This window comes from Oncorhynchus clarkii, chromosome 3 (assembly GCF_045791955.1).
Source record: "Oncorhynchus clarkii lewisi isolate Uvic-CL-2024 chromosome 3, UVic_Ocla_1.0, whole genome shotgun sequence".
Taxonomy (NCBI): domain Eukaryota; kingdom Metazoa; phylum Chordata; class Actinopteri; order Salmoniformes; family Salmonidae; genus Oncorhynchus; species Oncorhynchus clarkii.
In genome coordinates this window covers 53,550,250-53,569,254 of record NC_092149.1, presented here as the reverse complement: position 1 = coordinate 53,569,254, position 19,005 = coordinate 53,550,250, and the positions used below count along the sequence as shown (strand labels likewise).

Below are 19,005 nucleotides of genomic sequence, written 5' to 3'. Positions count from 1 at the left end.
TACAGTTATGACAAATTGTGTCCTTTTATAAATATAGAATGTTATATGTTTCCAACTGCTCACTCTGTGTGTTCTTCTGAGAAGCAGCATGTCATTGGTTTCAGCTGGTTCAAACCGGACTAAATTTGATCCCTTCTCGTTTGTTTTCAGCTGACTAAGAACGGTACAGTGGAGTCGGAAGAGGCTAACACGCTCATGGCAGAGGACATCTCTGACGATGACATTGATCTGGAAAACACAGAGGTGGACGAGTACTTCTTTCTACAGCCCCTCACCACTAAGAAGCGCCGGGCTCTGCTGCGGACCTCGGGGGTGAAGAAGATTGACGTGGAGGAGAAGCACGAGCTGCGGGCCATCCGGGTGTCCAGGGAGGACTGTGGCTGCGACTGCAGAGTGTTCTGTGACCCAGAGACCTGTGCATGCAGCGTAGCAGGAATCAAGTGCCAGGTAAATCCCTGGGTAGTCTGACCATACTGTACACGCTCTCATATTGACACAGATGTGCCACTCTATCCGCTCTGGAATTAAGCCTTCTATGCGGCCCCTAGTCTTCAGGCAAATGCATTTCAATAGAAGGGTGATTAAGCGATCAAATATTTTAGAAGTTGTAGATGAAAGTACTGTATCATTTACAGTAGCTTATCTGATATTGCCAAAGTATTACATTCATTAATCTATTACATGCAAACTGCAGAATATATGGTCATATAACCCAAGGTGGTCCAATCTACAGGTGGACCGCATGTCTTTTCCCTGTGGCTGTACCAAGGAGGGCTGTAGCAACGCGGCCGGCCGGGTGGAGTTTAACCCCATCCGCGTGCGGACCCACTTCCTGCACACCATCATGAAGCTAGAGCTGGAGAAGAGCCGCGAGCAGCAGCAGGCCTCCCCTGCCAACGGTTACCATGGCGAAAGCAACGGCTATGGCAACCCGCTGGTCCAGACCCAATACTCTCTGTCAGACCCAACAGTCCAACAGTCTGCCATCATGCACCTCCAGACTGCTGACGACATGGACGAGCCTCTGGATGATGAAGACGAAGATGAGGATGACGAGGAGAATGAGGAAGATGACGAGGATGAAGAGGACAGCAGCAGTTTATGCAGTGGACTGTCTGACTCCAGCACTCAGAGCTTGGCGAACAGTGACTCTGAGGAAGAGGATGGCGATGAGGAGGACACGTCAGAGGACTTTGAGAATGGAGTCAGCAAGCCGCCTGTCGCCAACACAGAGGTTGCCCCCCTGTCCTCTGTGTTGTGTTACTCTGATGCCACTCTGCCACACGACAACCACATTGACGACCACATGAATGGAAACTCTTATTTATTCAGCACCCCAGCAGATTATTATCAGTTGGAGACCCCCAGTGCTGTTGCCTCAGCCAACGGGACAGCCAGCCAACCCAGTGAACCCTATGGAGAGGTCTTATCATTCCCACACACAGTAAGCACTACTAACGGTGCCGTGCCACAAGGACCATTTAACATGGCCGTGGACATTGCAGAGCAGTACACAGATTACCCCCGCCAGGCTGAGGAACAGTACGCCAATCAGCACTTCACCCTGACCAATGGCACAGCAGCAACCACAGCCATGGGCTGCTGCACACCTGACCTGGGGAACAACATGGTCCCGTCTAAAGGAACATTCCCTGAGCAGCCTGGGGGCCTCAGCCAGATGGAGTTCCACAACAACTACCTGAACAATAAGAAGTGTTTTGTGGCAGAGCAGCCAAAGGAAGTCTCTAGCGTTAATGGTCTATCTGAAGGGCCTTCTTTAGCAGTCAGCACAAAGATCCCTGCATTAGCAGAGAATCTCCCCCAGGTCGCACCAGTTTAGTGGGCCTAACTCACCTGTCTGTGTAGGCTTCATGTTGTCTTTTGTTAATGAACAAGGCTGACCAAGTGTTATTTATGGAGAATATGGCCTTTTAATGGGAGCTCAACTTACCAAGTCATTTACAAGACTATACATTAGATGACATTATTTAGCTACAGGTTCCATGATGAGAAACATTTCTAATGAAACCCTTGATTTCTAGTATTCTAAACTGCGAGATGGAATCAGTCAACAAAAACTGAAAGCTGTACGCCCGTGCAATGTATCTTGTCATTTTAAAGGTAAAGTTTTAAGGATATATTGTGAATGGAACTTTTCTATGTCTATATGTCAAATGTGCAAAAAATGAATTGTCCCCAGTTTATTTATTGGTTCTGAAGTACGTGTATACCTATAAATGGTTTGATATTTATAAATGCATGTTATTTTGGGTCTTTCAAATGGCATTTATGAGAAATTGACCATGTTCAATTTGGGTTTATAAAATCTGTATTAATGTACTGTACAAACCTTTATTGTGTTGTCGCCTGTGATCTTTTACATTGTTTGGAAAAGCTTGAAACGGACTACAACGTTTTGTTATTTATTTGGAATTGTAACGCTAAGAGCATTATTTCATGGATGACATTGAAGTCTAAATGATTCACAGCTGTTTGCACTTTTGTGAAGGTGATATACTAATGCGGCACTTTGACCTTCATTTCTCAAAGATCATATACAACTATCCAATCAATAACTACTATTTTATGGGGGCCTCATTTCAAATACATGTCAATATAAAATATGTAACTCTTTTAACTGAGGACACTATATTGCTGAGTTGGACAGGGGAATGATTTCAAGGACATATTTAGCTCCGCATTCCATTCTCGTATGACGACTGACCGTAAATACATGAAGAGATTGATGTTTGTGTCTGCACAAACATTGTGTGACGCAATTATTGAACGGTGCAATGGTAACAGGAAATGCAAAATGAAACTTACACGTGGAAGTGTTTAACGACAGCTCAAACGATCACTACACGTCATAGTCTTGAGAGCCACATCAGTGTTGCGCATGAAATGCAGATCTCAGTTACTGTAAAAAATATATATATATATATATAAAATAAAAAAACATTTGAGGTTGGACAATCAAAGGTTAAATCACACCAATGATTCATATCAGCACCGAGTTAAGAAATGACTGATCAGCACGGGTGATTGGTAGGAAAGTATAATTAGCCAAAAATCTGTAAATAACTGTGACCACCTTCAAATAACTTACAAATAAAAGGCCATTGAACTAAATTCTCCAGATATGTATTGCTTTAACTGTTCTGAAATGTTAGGGACAGCAGTGACTCCAAACAGCCTTTACAATTAACTACCAACATTCCCTCACCATAAAAAAGAGTGGGAACCCCTGCATGTCCTATTCGAAGCCTAAAGTGGGAGTAGTCATCCAACATGCTCATACACTCCTGTATATGATTACTACTTGATTTAAGTTTCTGCTCCTGACTCCTCACTGAGGTGAGTAATAATGTTACCACCTCAGTGGCAAAGTCAAGTGTATCCAGCTGTCAGGGAATCAGTACCACTGTATTAGTATGACTTAGTATCAGTGCCAAAGCATTTAAGAGAAGGCAACATAGTGACATTTTATCCAGTTGAGTCATTCTGCTGTGTGTATGATTTTCAGTGCTTATTATGAATGATATTTAAATGTGTATTTGTGGTATACTGAACAGTCTGTATTGAATAAAAACACGTTTTGGTCTTAAATTTCACTTGTTTTATGATGGTTGTGAATTGTACAGCTCCACATGCCTGATTTCATTATGTTGGTTACTATCATGTTTGCTTCTGTGAAACAATCTTTTTTGCCCAAAATGGTATAAATGTTTCAATATGTGTTTTGGTTTCTTAACGTTAGATAAAGCCAAAATGTTTTGTTTTTGTTGTGTTTCTGCTTTTTAACAATACATCGCTTGGAAATAAAATTAAACCATGTGTTACTTTTCTTCATATGTTTAATGATTTTAGCTTGAACTCTTTCTGTAAAAAAAATATCTGCTGTACGTGTGTTTAGAGAAAGGGTACACCTGCAATAACTGAAGGCCCAGTAAAAATTACGGACAGGGATGCGTCAAGGATGATTTATTTTGTGCATAGCGCCCTCTCCTGTTGAACATAAGAAATGAAAAACCTCAAGTATCCAAATAGAAGAGTCAGTCACGAGGGCATTCGGTTCCAGGACCAGGCATATCCCCAAATTCAACAAAATTCTAACATTCCATTGTCAGTTAACACTGACACAAACAGTTTATACAAATCTATCCCACATCCTTGGATCAAAACACTGATGTTTGTGGGATACTGGGAACTCAGACTTGAATCAAAACTACAATCATTTATTCCATGTTGTAAACAAAGCTTAAAATGTTTCCCTTTCTTCAGATCCCATTTTAGCCTACATATTAAAAAACATTTGCAATCCCCATGAACATTATACAAAAACATGTAAATGCATTTTATTCTAAAGAAAAATATTTTTCTAAATGCGTTGTCAAGCATAGAAAAAGACATTACAAAGAACTAAACTATCCAAAAGTACCTCTTGTTAAGATGTGTCAACCTTACATTATTCCCTAACATCTAAAACAGTTTACTTTATTCAATGTTTTGCTTAAAGTACCTGGGGGCTGGGGCCCCAAGAAAAATCCAGCTATTCTTGTAGAGATATAAAGTTACATTTTTGGGGGGTATGCAGTCAAACTGTACACAACAGATTGTTTCAAATACCACCTCTGTGACTGTGGAATTGTGTTTGAAAATGTTACGTTACTAAAGCCTGTCCCAGAAAGGTAAACATACTTATGATTAAAACACCTCTGAACTCCCCGTCAAAGCAATACGGAAAAGCAAAAGAAAAGATGACTCATCTTGCAAATACCAGATCATTATGAATTTGGGATGCCAACTATAACAGTAGCACACAACTCAAGCCCCTTGGTTAAAATGCAACTTTGGAGAATTTACATTTAAATCATAATTATCTGTTCATAAAGTACAGTATATACATAAGATAACCAGAGGCACTGTATGGACAGCGCCTCTGATCCTCAATTGGCTTGTGAGGAAAACCAGCTGGGTGAGAGGGGAATCAGACCCTATAGCGGTGGTAAGGGAGAATGCATGTCTAGTACCTTCCTGATATAATTACTTTGCATAACAAAAAGAGGCAGTAGTGGTAGATATTGAATAACCTATAATACAAACATTTCTTTTAATACAAAAGTAACCCTTGACGAGTCTTTGGTGCATACAATCTTAGTTATTCTGTTCATGCAAAAGGCACGTTCACTATTGCATTGTTTGAGACTCTATTTTGTTGTTGGTTTTCACATATCTACTGCATTAATAAATTATTCAGTGTAGGCAATAAAGAACAAGCCTTTGTAATTAAATACAATCAAATGGAACGTTGATTTCCCTCTGGAGTAAGACAGAAACAGAAGAGACAAAGACAAGTGGAAATCTCTTCATTAAGTACCCATCCAAAGTCACTCATTTCAGTCCCAGGTAGTGCCGTCAATCCACAAGCAGCGGTTGGCTTGAATGGCAGAAGAAAAATAATCCCTTAACCCGAACTGTGATAAAAATAAAAAAGTGTATTCCTTTTTAAGTCTTCAGTATCAGTTTGAATGCTTCCTTCCCGAGGTTGCATATTCTCCTCAAAATCCCCAACTTTCCAGCAGCAGTTCTTCTACATTTAAAAATAAATACACATTCAATTTGATAATATGTTTAAAAATGCACGCCAATTGCTACTTGTTCTAAAAGGTCCTAGAATGCCCAGGCACACGTCATCACTAGTGCCGAGGTCCATGTGTCATGTCCTCAGACAAAGAGCCACAGTTGGTATCTGTCTGAGGGGTTACAGGCAACCAAGGAGGGGTGCTCATGACGGGCACTCAGACACAGATTCCATCCCGGGATGAAGAATAACTGGTTCTACGCAGAGAGAAGAAACAGATTAGTCACCAACATCCTCAGTAGGAAATAACTAACATCCACGTCTATGGTGAAGACAATGAAAGAGAAGCAGGCATCAACACCCAACAATTTGGTATTATTTCACAGTCAAAAGGATGAACCTCAGGACTTCAAGTAGAAATCTTGACTGAGCCCATTAGAGTAGAGACGTGGGTCTTTGGTCTCACCTCCCTTAACTCCCACTTCTGTTCTGCTCCTACAAATGTGATGCGGCCTTTATACTGGCAGTCTTCCAGCTTCACGTCTGCCTCCGTCCCATGCAAACACAGCTCCTTCTGAATATTGTGCCGGATCTCGTGATGGGTCGAGTACTCAAAATACTGAGGGATCACAAAGAGCACGATGAGTCATCCTCTTGATTTCGAAAGTGACAGGTAAAGTACTTAATTCCTTCATGACTGAACCCAGTCACTTTATTCCCTTCCCTCTGACCTGGTTTCCTCCGAGTCCGTGGCATGGATACAAGATCAGCCGCTTCCCTCCCTCGTTGTTCTCCCCTGCATCCAGACACGAGTCTTTACCCACATTCTTCACCTGGAGGCACAAGGAAAGGGATTTCAGTGAGCCACACAAGCGGTTCAAACAAGCCCAGCTGCGTCTACCTTAAGTGGTGCGAAGATGCTCACTCCCCTGGCCTGGAGCCCTCCTCTGAGCCCTCTGGAGCTGCTAAATGGAAACCCACTGTGGCCAGACATACTGTATCTCTCTGTGGTCAGGAAAGAGCCTAGGAGAGGGGATAATGACGTGGGGGCTTACCGAGCCAAAGTGGAGTGGGTTGAGATCGGGCATGAAGACCTCTGGATACACGTTCTTCAAATACCAGGAGAAGCTCTTGCACTGCAGCCGCTCCCGGAGGTCCACACGCTGCGCGACGTCTCCGAAGGCCCTCTGTGGAAACAATTCCAGGCAGCAGCCATTAAAGGGGGGGGGGGGGGGGGTAGAACTTTCTTAATTACTCACACTGTCCAGGCTTTGAACTGGGAGGGAAGCCTTCATTACCACTTCCCCACAGCCCGTCTAACGCTGGAGCTCCGTGGTTGAAGATGGCGCCGAAGAGGATGGCTGAGGTCTTACATGCTCCTAACCAATTGTGCTATTTAGTTTGATTTGCGTTGTTTGTAACTTCTTTTTAAAACTTATTCTGTATACAAATGTTGCTGCTACCGTCTCTTATGACCGAAAATAATTTCTGGACATCAGAATCGCTACTCACCACAAACTGGAAGAAACTTTTTCCTTTAACCAGTCTGACGAGAAGGATATACTGCTCTCCAGGGAACAGGCCCAGATCCCCATCATTTGCGTGAAGAAAAGACGGAGGAAAAAAGGACGCAGATCGGGCTGCCTTCTGAGAATCCTACTTCGCTAACGTGCAATCATTGGAAAATAAAATTGATGACCTATGATTACGATTATCCTACCAACAGGACATTAGGAACTGTAATAATGATGACACGGATAATATAGAGCTGGCAGGATTTTCAATGCACCGGCAGAACAGAGAAGCTAGGGGAGGGTCTTTTTGCCAATAATAGTTGGTGCGCAATGTCTAATATTAAAGAAGTATCGAGGTATTGCTCGCATGAAGTAGAGTACCTTATGATAAGCTGTAGACCACACTATCTACCAAGAGAGTTCTCATCTATATTATTTGTCTACTTACCACCAGACCGATGCTGGCACTAAGGCCGCACTCAACCAACTCTGTAAGGCCATAAGCAAACAAGAAAATGCTCATCCAGAAGCGGCACTCCTAGTGGCCGGGGACTGTAATGCATGCAAACTTAAATCAGTTTTACAAAATTGTCAAGTGCCACCAGAGGAAAAAAAAAAAAAAAAAAAAAAAAAACTCTATACCACCTTTACTCCACACAAAGAGATGCATACAAAGCTCTCCCCCGCCCTACATTTGGAAAACCTGACCATAATTCTATCCTCCTGATTCCTGCTTACAAGCTAAAACAGGAAGTACCAGTGACTCGCCAATTATGGAAGTGGTCAGATGACGCGGATGCTACAGGACTGTTTTAGTAGCACAGACTGGAATAAGTTCCGGGATTCATCCAATGGCATTGAGGAGTATACCACCGCAGTCGTCGGGTGCGTCGACGACGTCGATCCCCCAGTGACCGTACACATATCCCAACCAGAAGCCATGGAATACAGGCAACATCCGCATCGAGCTAAAGGCTAGAGCTGCCGCTTTCAAGGAGCGGGACACTAATCCGGACGCTTATAAGAAGTCCCGCTATGCCCTCAGATGAACAATCAAACAAGCAAAGTGTCAATACAGGATTAAGATTGAATCCTACTACACCGGATCTGACGCTCATCGGGTGTGGCAGGGCTTGAAAACTATTATTACGGACTACAGAGGGAAACCCAGCAACGAGCTCCCCAGCGAAGCGAGCCTACCAGATGAGCTAAATGCCTTTTATGCTCGCTTTGAGGCAAGCAACACTGAAGCATGCCCGAAAGCACCAGCTGTTCTGGATGACTGTGTGATAACCTTTAAACAGGCGAATATTCACAAAGCTGCAGGGCCAGATGGATTACCAGGACGTGTACTCAGGGCATGCATGGACCAACTGGCAAGTGTCTTCACTGACATTTTCAACCTCTCCCTGACTGAGTCTGTAATAGCAACATGTTTCAAGCAGACCACAATAGTCCCTGTGCCCAAGGTAGGAAAGGTAACCTGCCTAAATGATTACCTCCCCGTAGAACTCACGTCGGTAGCCATGAAGTGCTTTTAAAGGCTGGTCATGGCTCATAACAGCATCCTCCCAGGCACCCTAGACTCACTCCAATTAGCATACCACCCCAACAGATCCACAGATGGCTCAATCTCAATCGCACTCCACACTGCCCTTTCCCACCTAGACAAAAGGAACACCCATGTGAGAATGCTGTTCATTGACTACAGCTCAGCTTTCAACACCATAGTGCACACAAAGGTCTTCACTAAGCTAAGGACCCTGGGAATAAACACCTCCCTCTGCCACTGGTTCCTGGACTTCCTGACGGGCGACCCCCAGGTGGTAAGGGTAGATAACAACACGTCTGCCACACTGATCCTCAACACTGGGGCCCCTCAGGGGTGTGTACTTAGTCCCCTCCTGTACTCCCTGTTCACCTACAACTGCATGGCCAAACATGACTCCAACACCATCATGAAGTTTGCTGACGACACAACAGTGGTAGGCCTGATCACCGACAACGATGAGACAGCCTACAGGGAGGAGGTCAGAGACCTGGCAGATTGGTGCCAGGACAACAACCTCTCCCTCAATGTGAGCAAGACAAAAGAGCTGATCGTGGACTACAGGAAAAGGTAGGCCAAACAGGCCCCCATTAACATCAACGGGGCTGTAGGGGAGCGGGTCAAGGGTTAAGTTCCTTAGTGTCCACATCACCAAAGAACTATCATGGTCCAAACACACCAACAGTCGTGAAGAAGGCATGACAAAACCTTTCCCCATCAGGAGACTGAAAATATGTGGCATGGGTCCCCAGATCCTCAAAACGTTCTACAGCTGTGCCATCAAGAGCATCCTGACCGGTTGCATCACCGCCTGGTTTGGCAACTGCTCGGCATCAGAGCGCAAGGCACTACAGAGGGTAGTGCGTACGGCCCAGTACATCACCGGGCCAAGCTTCCTGCCATCCATGACCTATATAATAGGTGGCGTCAGAGGAAAGCCATAAAATTGTCAGACTCCAGTCACCCACGTCATAGACTGTCCTTTCTGCTACCGCATGGCAAGTGGTACCGGAGCGATAAGTCTAGGACCAAAAGGCTCCTTAACAGCTTCTACCTCCAAGCCATAAGACCGCTTATCAAATTTGGTCCCATGGTGTTAATACTTGCGTGCTATTGCTTGTACAGATGAACGTGGTACCTTCAGGCATTTGGAAATTGCTTCCAAGGATTAACCATTTAGCCTATCAGAAGCCATGACATCATGTTCTGACATTTTCCAAGCTGTTTAAAAAGGCACAGTTAACTTAGTGTATGTAAACTTCTGACCCACTGGAATTGTGATACAGTTAATTAGAAGTGAAATAATCTGTCTGTAAACAATTGCTTGAAAAATTACTTGTGTCATGCACGCAGTAGACGTCCTAACTGACTTGCCAAAACTATAGTTTGTTAACAAAAAAATTGGTGGAGTGGTTGAAAAACTAGTTTTAATGACTCCAACATAAGTGTATGTAAACTTCCGACTTCAACTGTACATGTAAAAATTACCTCAAATAACCTGTACCCCCGCAAATATCATTGTTATTGTTATGTAATTGTGTTACTATGTATTTTTTATATATTTCATTTTTATGCATTTATTTATTGTTATTTAGAAAAAACTTTACTTTACTTTATTTGGTAAATATTATCTTAACACTTCTTGAACAGCACTGTTGGTTAAGGGCTTGTATGTAAGTATTTCACGTTAAGGTCTACACTCGTTGTACTCGGCACATGTGAAAAATAAAGTTTGATTGATTGATTGACTTGATGGGTGACGGCTCGAAAGACAGCGCCATGTATGGCAGAGTTTCAGTCTACCCAATCCCGTTTCAAGTCATTTGCACGCACCAAAAATATTTTGTACACATACAGATGTAGAATCTTAATTTGATCCTCCCGTTGCAGGAGAACTTTCCTGCAATGCTTATAGTGTATTTGAGTATTAAAAAGGCTTCTGAATTTCGTTATTTTCCTGCTGTAGCAAACTGGCTCAAATTAAGATCCTAAATCTGTACATAAGACAACTCAGCTGAAATACCATTGCAAATGATGAACCCTCTAGTCCAGAAATGTCTGCCTTTTCCCTCTCTTTGCTTCATTTAAATTTATTCATGGAATCAACCCAGCGTGCAACGTTTCAAAAGAGTGCAGAACAGACATTACTCAGTTATTGATTCACACACAGCACAAACGCAGAGTATTTCACGGAACTGAGAAATCTTCTCCAGACAGGCTTTCAGTAATGAGAGCATTTGAGAGAGACAGTGACGCAGATGATGTAAACAGCAGTGTGTGTGCTGATAACTGCTGTAGCTGTGCTCCATGAAGCTATTAGAGACATCCTGCCTGTTAACAACTATAAACTACTAATAGCCTTGAGCACAGAAGGTTTTCCTCAAATGGATTTCTCTCAGTCACAAAGGATATTAGTCAATTCTTCTTATTTCACATCTCATACAATGTCCATTGTACTTACTGTACAATGGACATCAAAATTGATGTTCCCTTCTGGAGAATGTGTTTGCATATGTGACCTTGTTCAGACTATACGTAACCAACAGGCGGCCTAGGCCCAGAGTGTGGCACAGGAGGCTGCCGAGGGGAGGAAGGCTGCCGAGGGGAGGAAGGCTTATAATAATGTTCCCTTACAAGTGGGATAATAACTAATCTGCAGTCAGAATGAGAACATCAGTGTGTCCAGAGCAAACTGCTACTGTTAAAACATTACTGTTGGGCAGGGGTGGGCAACTTTGCTGGCGGTGGGGCCCACGACAAACATATAAACCGAGATAAAAATGTCAATGATTTCGTGCAGTTCTACATATTTTGCCATGGTGTAGAGAAACTGTTGCAGTTTTAAAGCAAGTTTGCTGCAATTCTATACATTCTCCCATAGGGTGGAGAGAAAGGTTAGCCGTGTTTAATATGATATCTGAGTGAGACTGACTAACAAAATCAATGGGGGCCACCTGGCCGGTAATTCGACCGTGAAAACAAGTTTAGATAGCTGTCCGCTAAACTAACCTTCCAATCTACAAAATGTTTGTTGACATGGACTAATTGACAGACTATCAGAGACTGATATCACAAGATGAAAACTGCTGATGCTCAACCAAATTTCGAAATTGCATCTTGTGTATTCTACTATTCTAAATCGTAACAGTAAGTTGTTCAGTCATTTATACATACACACACACACACACACACACACACTATAAGTACAAAAGTATGTGGACACCCCTTCAAATGAGTGGATTTGACTATTTCAGCCACACCTGTTGCTGACAGGTGTATAAAATCAAGCACAAAGACATACAATCTCCATAGACAAACACTGGCAGTAGAATAGTCTTACTTAAGAGCTCAGTGATTTTCAACGTGGCACAATCATAGGATGCCACCTTTCCAAAATATCAGCATGTCAAATTCTGTTCTGCTAGAGTTGCCCCGTTCAACTTTAAGTACTGTTATTGTGAAGTGGAAACGTCTAAGAGCAACAACGTCTCAGCCGCGAAGTGGTAAGCCACACAAGTTCACAGAATGGGACCGCCAAGTGCTGAAGTGCATATACATTTTTGTCCTCAGTTGCAACACTCACTACCGAGTTCCAAACTGCCTGTTTTTCATGGTTCGGGCTAGGCCCCTTAACAGTACAGCCTACAATGACATTCTAGACAATTCTGTGCTTTCAACTTTGTGGCAACAGTTTGGAGAAGGCCCTTTCCTGTCTCAGCATGACAATGCCCCTGTGCACCAAGCGAGGTCCATACAGAAATGGTTTGTCGAGATCAGTGTGGAAGAAGTTGACTGGACTGCACAGAGCCCTGACCTCAACTCCTACAGCAGGGGTGGTGCAAATCAATATTAATTCTTAATATTTGGTATACTGTAAATAAATAAAATACACACACAAGGGCCTTCAAAAGGGGGACCAGACGCGAGTTACCTATCCCTGCTGTAGGGGATGGATTAATGGTTTTAGAACGCCTGTCCTATTTCTGGGGTTATCAGCCTGCCTATCTGAGTTTAAATGTACAAAAATATAACAATGTCACTCAGAAATACCACATACGTCTTTGGCCAGCTGTGCAGCTTGTTGGTTGCGTCGGTAGAAGATTTCCTTGTAGTCATCCATCCAGACCTCGGCCAGCCGCACCTGGTTGCGTGCGATCACCTGGGTGCCCTTGGGGAAGGTGTGCGGACTCTTGGTGCGGAACACATGACCCACGATGGAGCAAGGGATTATTTCTAGCTGACCCCCACACTGCCACACCTACAGACAGGCAGGCAGACAGACGTAGGTAACACACCCAGCACTGTTAGAAATACTTGGCACGATGACTATACTGTAACCGGTATTGCTGCATTATATGAAAACAGGATGAATCACTTACAATAGCACTGAAGACACCCTAACACATGCTGTTGTCCATCTATCTATGTAGAAAGGCAAGTGATCCCTCTCTTACTCTGAAAGACATTTCGATATTCTCGCCTCCCCAGATTTCCATTTGCTCATCATAGCTTCCGATAAGATAGAAGTAGTCCTTGGAGATAGAGAAGAGTCCCCCAGCAAAAGTTGGTGTCCTGTGAAGTAAAAGAAATCCACTGAATAGAGGGTCCAGATCTTTTTGATTTTTTTACACTCAGCTGAGGAATAGACCATTCACAACCACCTATCAAGGAATACACAGAGGTGTTTGACATGCCTGAAAGTAGGCATTCACATAGTTCTTCTCACTTGATAGGATAAGTCTCATCCTTTCTCCGTTGTTTCTCGTGGTCCGGTAGACTCTCCCAGCCAAAGGACAGGCCCCAGTCAAAGTTACCACGGTTGTGGTTCTGTCCGTATGGCGAGGGCTTCATAAACTCAAAGGTGTTGAGGTCAATGGTTGTGATGTCAGGACTCACTACCGCAGTGTAATTCTCTGCTATCCTGGCCAGTAGAGGCTCCAGCCAGCCATTGAAGCATTCACCTGTTGGATACGCATTCACCATCAGCCGAACAATACAACCACTAAATAGCATTGCATTTTAAATGTGAAACACTTTATCGACAAGGAACATGGAAGCCTGTGGTACAAAAGCAATCCCTTTGAGAATATACCTAAAATACCACAAGTTAAATCACCTGTGAGCTGAACAAATAAATGTAACACTCATTTGATATTTTACCAGGCCACCTGGAAGCAGCCACCGCAAAAACAGAAGATATGTTACAGTCCAATACCAATAATATGTTGTGGTATTAATGCCTTGCACTAAACAGCATGTGAATTTTGCTAGCATTCTGAGTATTAGTGTGTAGGTGGATTAACAAACGTCTAAAAGGCTGAGCTGTTCTGGTTGTTCCAGTCTGATGACTCAGCTGTTTTGACGTCACTGCTATGGTGTGTGTGCGTGTGTGTGGACTAACAGTGAGCATCGAGGAAGGTGAGGATGTCTCCAGTGGCCACAGAGGCTCCCAGCAGCCGAGCAGTGATCAGGCCCTTTCTCTCGCGCTGACGTACCACGCGCACAATGTGCAGCCGCTTCAAATACTCATCCAGCTCCTCCTTCAATGCATCTGTGAAAGGAAATTAGCCAACTGCATTAGCTGTGGAACTGCCAATCTATAAATGGACAGTGCCAATCAGGTTGAATACGAGAGGACTTACTAGAGCGACCTACAGACAAAAAGCTTTAAAATGTAAAAATAAACCAATAAGCAAAATACAATGAAATGATCAGGTCATTTCATCTTCTGCTAAAATTCCTACCTCAGTGCAGTGACTGTTTCCGGGGGAGTAGGCCTCTACCTCAACTTGGCCCCCCAGTGTGGAAGCTTACACTTCAACGGAGTGAATGAAAGAGTGAGTGAGATGCCTGGCTTTCATCTAATAGCAGGCTATTCCCAACAAATGACAGAGTTTTGAGTGTCACATAATGGGGTTGCATTGCCTGCGGGGAATCACAGGTATAATATTGCAGATAGTTTTGGGGTTATATCAAAATAATGGTTTGCAGAATTTCTAATCCCTCCATTTTTATTTTATTTCAAACCTACCACCCCTAACTGCCAACAATACACCTTCTACTGCTATTCACAGCTATCGTCACTCACATATACAGTACTCTCTAATCTTATTTACAACCCTCAGCTGTCCCCATACTAACCCATCTCTCCCGGTTCACTAACATTTGACTATTTCCTTTAGCAAAACATCCTGGGACGTTCCATGTCATATCAGCAAGTCATGAGACCCACCATCTCAGATTGTCCTGAAAACATTTCTGTAGTTAGAAACAGACAAGATAGCTAAATTCTAGTTTATTGATTGCACACAAATTTGCCATTTTAAATGTACAGGATTCACATAATGTTCAATAATTATAGATCATTTCTTTGGATTCGTCATTTCATGTCTTTCTCGTTTTTACAAAATGTTTTGGTCCTAATTGGATGTTAGGTACAAAAATTATTTAGAAAAGAATCACCTAATAGCAGGAACAGCACCATCTAGTGGTCAGAACCTGGCAAAATCAGGATGTAGGATGGGGCATAAACCAAACAACTTCAATGACTAATTTCACTAAACAGGGGAAAGAAACTGTCACCAAATTCACTGAGAATACATAACATAGGATGAAAAATCAATGCTCTGAGCTGCAGCTCAGCTAGTACTTGTCAGACACAGAGAAGTGATACTATATACTTGTTGTCGGGATGGGATTGGCATGGGGTGTGTGTGTGTATGTGTGTGTGGGGGGGGGGGGGGCTTTTGAAAATGTCTTTAGATTCTTCATAAAAATTGTAATAAAGTATACTTTCACCCCCTTTTCATGGTATCCAACTCGTAGTTACAGTTTTGTCCCATCGCTGCAACTCCCCTACGGACTCGGTAGAGGCGAAGGTCAAGAGCCACGTGTCCTCCGAAACACAACCCTGCCAAACTGCACTGCTTCTTGACACACTGCTCGCTTAACCCAGAAGCCAGCTGCACCAATGTGTAGGAGGAAACACCGTCCAGCTGGCAACCGAAGTCAGCTTGCAGGCGCCAGGTCCGCCACAAGGCGGTGCCTTCATTCGGGAGGCCCGCTTAATTTCTAACTCATTGTTAGAAAAAAGTTTGGTCCAAATCGGATGTTAGGTACTATATATGGATCCTATAAATTAAAATGGCAAATTTGGGTGTTATCAATTAGCTTAATTTCTCAGAGATAAAATTATATTTCAACAAAATAATGTTGCATAAATGCTAATCCTATCGGTTTCTAATTACAGAAACGATTTCAGAACAATCTAAGATGGTGGTGTTAAAAATCATCTTTCTTATGCTTTTTCGAGGTGGAATGACCATCCTATTTTCCCTCGGCCTTGTTTCCCTCAGCCTGACGCCTGTTTACAAGAGCAAACTCTGACTCAATTCTCCACAGACTAGCTAGCCCCTCTCACTAGCAGTGCTGCTTCCTGCTATAACCCCCTTCACAAGAAGCCAGGGCGCCAGCCTGCACATTTCATGGCACACCAGCGGGCCGCCAAGCAGGCTGCCTGACTAAAATTAAAAGTGAGAACACGGTGGTCTTGCCATCTGCCTGGCCGGCTGGTTAGTTCCTTACCGTCCACACTGGCATCGTCCACCAGGATGATCTCCTTGAGGAAGATGGCAGGGGAGGTGTGGAGGACGCTGTACACCGTCCTCAGCAGAGTGCTCCAACCTTCGTTGTGAAACACAATGATCACGCTGGTGGTCAGCAAGGGTGGACAACGCTTGAATGTTTGCTCGATACATCTGCAAAAGAAAATAACAAAATTAGGTGGTGTCTTTTATGGTCCCTGAGAGGGCTTTCAGTGCAGGACTGTGGCTGAAACATCTGAAGTCCTCCCTTAAAGAGATGCATGTTTCAGTTGTGTCATTGGGATATGGGACTCCCTTGAAAATGCCAACAAACTCAGACACAGTCCCCCAGTCACAGTTACTGGGCACACATGCTGAAACAATGTTTCAGACAGAAAAACTATGGAGTGAAATTTTCCTCAATAACTAAAAGAAAATATCAAAGACTTGTCTGGGTTAAAACCATTCTGTCCGTTGGAGACACATTATATAATGTTGTTTTCTCCTTCCTTCCTGTGGTCATTCAGTATGTGACTTTGGTTTCATACTGAGCCACTGAGACAAAACATATAAATATATGGAAACTGAATCCCTCTACAGAGGAATGGTTCTATTGAACACCACACGGTGGAGCTGCTATGTGATGAGGAGAAACCTCCTTCGAGATGTTCGCTTCACATTAGATTGTTTTACAACAGAACCGATAATGATAGAATTTTCATAATAAACAGGGCCACTGACCCCAAGATTTACTAGACATTTTTACATGGCCATGTTGGTTTGAACTGAAGCATATGGCACTGCGGCAATACATTTTAGAGCATGTATATGGAAACAACTGTGAAAGCTACCATAACAGTACAAAAATGGCTAGTTAATTATTGAGAAATAACATACTCCGGTGGTCTGGTGTCAGGGCCCAGGTCACGGCTGAGAGAGATGTGGTCGCTGGCGTAGAGGTTAAAGCAGTGTTTCTCCTCTCCCCGATCCTTCTCCTTCTGTTCAGCAGGGCTCAGTTTGTCTGTGTGAAAGGGCTTCCCAGAGGCTCCGGGGTCGTTGGGGTCCTGAGGTGGACGCTCTAGGACTGGCCTCAGCTCAGCAGCCGTGTAAGTCCCTGACAAACAGGAAAAGTCCCCTGCAGTCTCCTGCTGGCGCACTGGGGCTCTGATCTGCATTTTTGGCATGGCGTCCCTGAAGTTATTGACTGCCCCCATCACCATGCCCAGCACGGCATCCCGCTTGACAGCTATCTCCTTCAGCCAGGGCTCTTCTTGTGTGGGACTTTGGCTTACTACCTCACGTTGTATAAGGAACAAAAATGTGACAAAGATAAGGGCCACTATCACCAGTTTCAAGGGGTGTAATCGCCTTCGGAAAACTCTGCGGAAACCACTCATTCTTCTGGAGATGGGTGGGGTAGATTTATTTGACACAGCACTTCACCAAACACACAGTCAGTTGCAAGGAGGTAACCTTAAAAAGTAAATTAGAAAGAAATGTGACAAATGTGCCAAATAAACTGAGGCAATAAGCAAGATCATAACTCAGTCTCACATGCATGGGAAAAAAAAACGTTTTTCTTCAAAGCTGTGAACAGAATGAACTGTTACATGCTATTTGAATTATGAACTTCCACACGTGAAAGCAGGAAAGTAACAAGATATGTGATTGTTTGGCTCTAGTACTTTGTCCATTAAAAGAGTTGGAGAAACGTTTTACTGTCTCCTAAACGACAGGAGAGATCAGGCTACTTACTATACAATGTACTCGTCATAGCACTGCAGTTTAACATTCTTTTCGGAAAAATAATGTGACTTACCTGGACATTACATAATAAGGATGGGAACTGCAATCCAAACCCTTGATGAAAAAAAGTCAATTAATTTATGTCAAGAATATCGCTAAAAGAAAATCCTCTTCAAAATATGCGGATTCCAGATATATTGTTGCCCCAAAAGAATAGAGTCAGTTGTGGAGCGTTTCTCAATCTCTACAAACTACTTCCGTCTCGTTGGATCCAGGTGCGCTCCTTTCAGGTAGAGGGTGGAACCCTTTTTAGTTGGCACGTGTACGTAGAACGGATCTTTCTGTCAAACCCCAAAGCCATGCAATTATTACGAGTGAAACATTGCAAAGCAGCAGGCATTCTGAGAACAAATTATGAATTTGTCATTTGGCACATAAAGTATGCGTCTATTTGTGTCAGTTGCAAAACTCACTTTGACTTACTCCAGCTACAAAGCTAGACCTCTCCGTGTGCCCCAAATAAAAAAAATAAAAAAAGTATTATCTTGCAGTCACTTTGTCTCAGGCAATATTGGAAATAGTCGACTCTGCGGGATAGGACTGATCTAATAATGGTGTCAATTCTTAAAATAATAGGATTTGTTCAGCCAGCCATTCATTGAGACGGTTGCTGGGTTACAAATAGCGGAGGAACGTATCCTATACCTCTCTCATAAGCACCGCATCCAATCAGGCTACTTAGAAGAATAACAGAATGTCGCCTACATAAGACGCGGTATAGGTCTACCCTTCAGAAATAAATGAGCATAGCTGTATATTAATTTGAGCTATGCTAGATAATGTTATGTATAGTCAGTCATACAATAAGAGAGCGAACTGTCGGTCAAATATTGAATGGTCAAATATTCAAGCAAAACCGGTAGCTACAGAATAACTTATCAGATGGCTCAGTAAAGACGTACACGTTTAACGTTGCGGTTTACACTAGAAACAAAGTCCAAGCTTAAGTTTTTAGCCTGAAGAAAAGGA

At 43.2% G+C, this 19,005-nt stretch overlaps 2 protein-coding genes across 4 annotated transcripts in view; one reads left to right on the top strand and one right to left on the bottom strand.

Moving 5' to 3' along the window:
• Positions 1 to 3,827, top strand: part of LOC139397764 (cysteine/serine-rich nuclear protein 3-like) — a 34,598-nt gene extending 30,771 nt beyond the window's left edge. For 2 of the 3 annotated variants that reach the window (XM_071144216.1, XM_071144218.1), the window contains 2 exons: positions 151 to 447; positions 734 to 2,921. In XM_071144216.1, coding sequence (XP_071000317.1) covers positions 151 to 447; positions 734 to 1,840 — 1,404 coding nt within the window. In that variant the 3' untranslated portion in view covers positions 1,841 to 2,921. Of the gene's footprint in view, positions 1 to 150; positions 448 to 733 lie in introns of all 3 variants that reach the window. The other variant, XM_071144214.1, reaches the window with a different exon arrangement.
• A 12-nt stretch (positions 3,828 to 3,839) lies between these two features.
• On the bottom strand, positions 3,840 to 18,430 carry LOC139397748 (polypeptide N-acetylgalactosaminyltransferase 3-like). The gene is made up of 11 exons (XM_071144213.1): positions 18,050 to 18,430; positions 17,128 to 17,703; positions 16,232 to 16,404; positions 14,049 to 14,198; positions 13,374 to 13,608; positions 13,102 to 13,219; positions 12,705 to 12,905; positions 6,640 to 6,771; positions 6,316 to 6,417; positions 6,051 to 6,203; positions 3,840 to 5,841 (listed from the first exon to the last, which is right to left on the bottom strand). Exons 2-11 carry the CDS (start codon positions 17,625 to 17,627, stop codon positions 5,728 to 5,730), a joined length of 1,878 nt encoding a protein of 625 aa, XP_071000314.1. The 5' UTR covers positions 17,628 to 17,703; positions 18,050 to 18,430; the 3' UTR covers positions 3,840 to 5,727.
• Between the last annotated feature and the right edge of the window lie 575 nt (positions 18,431 to 19,005).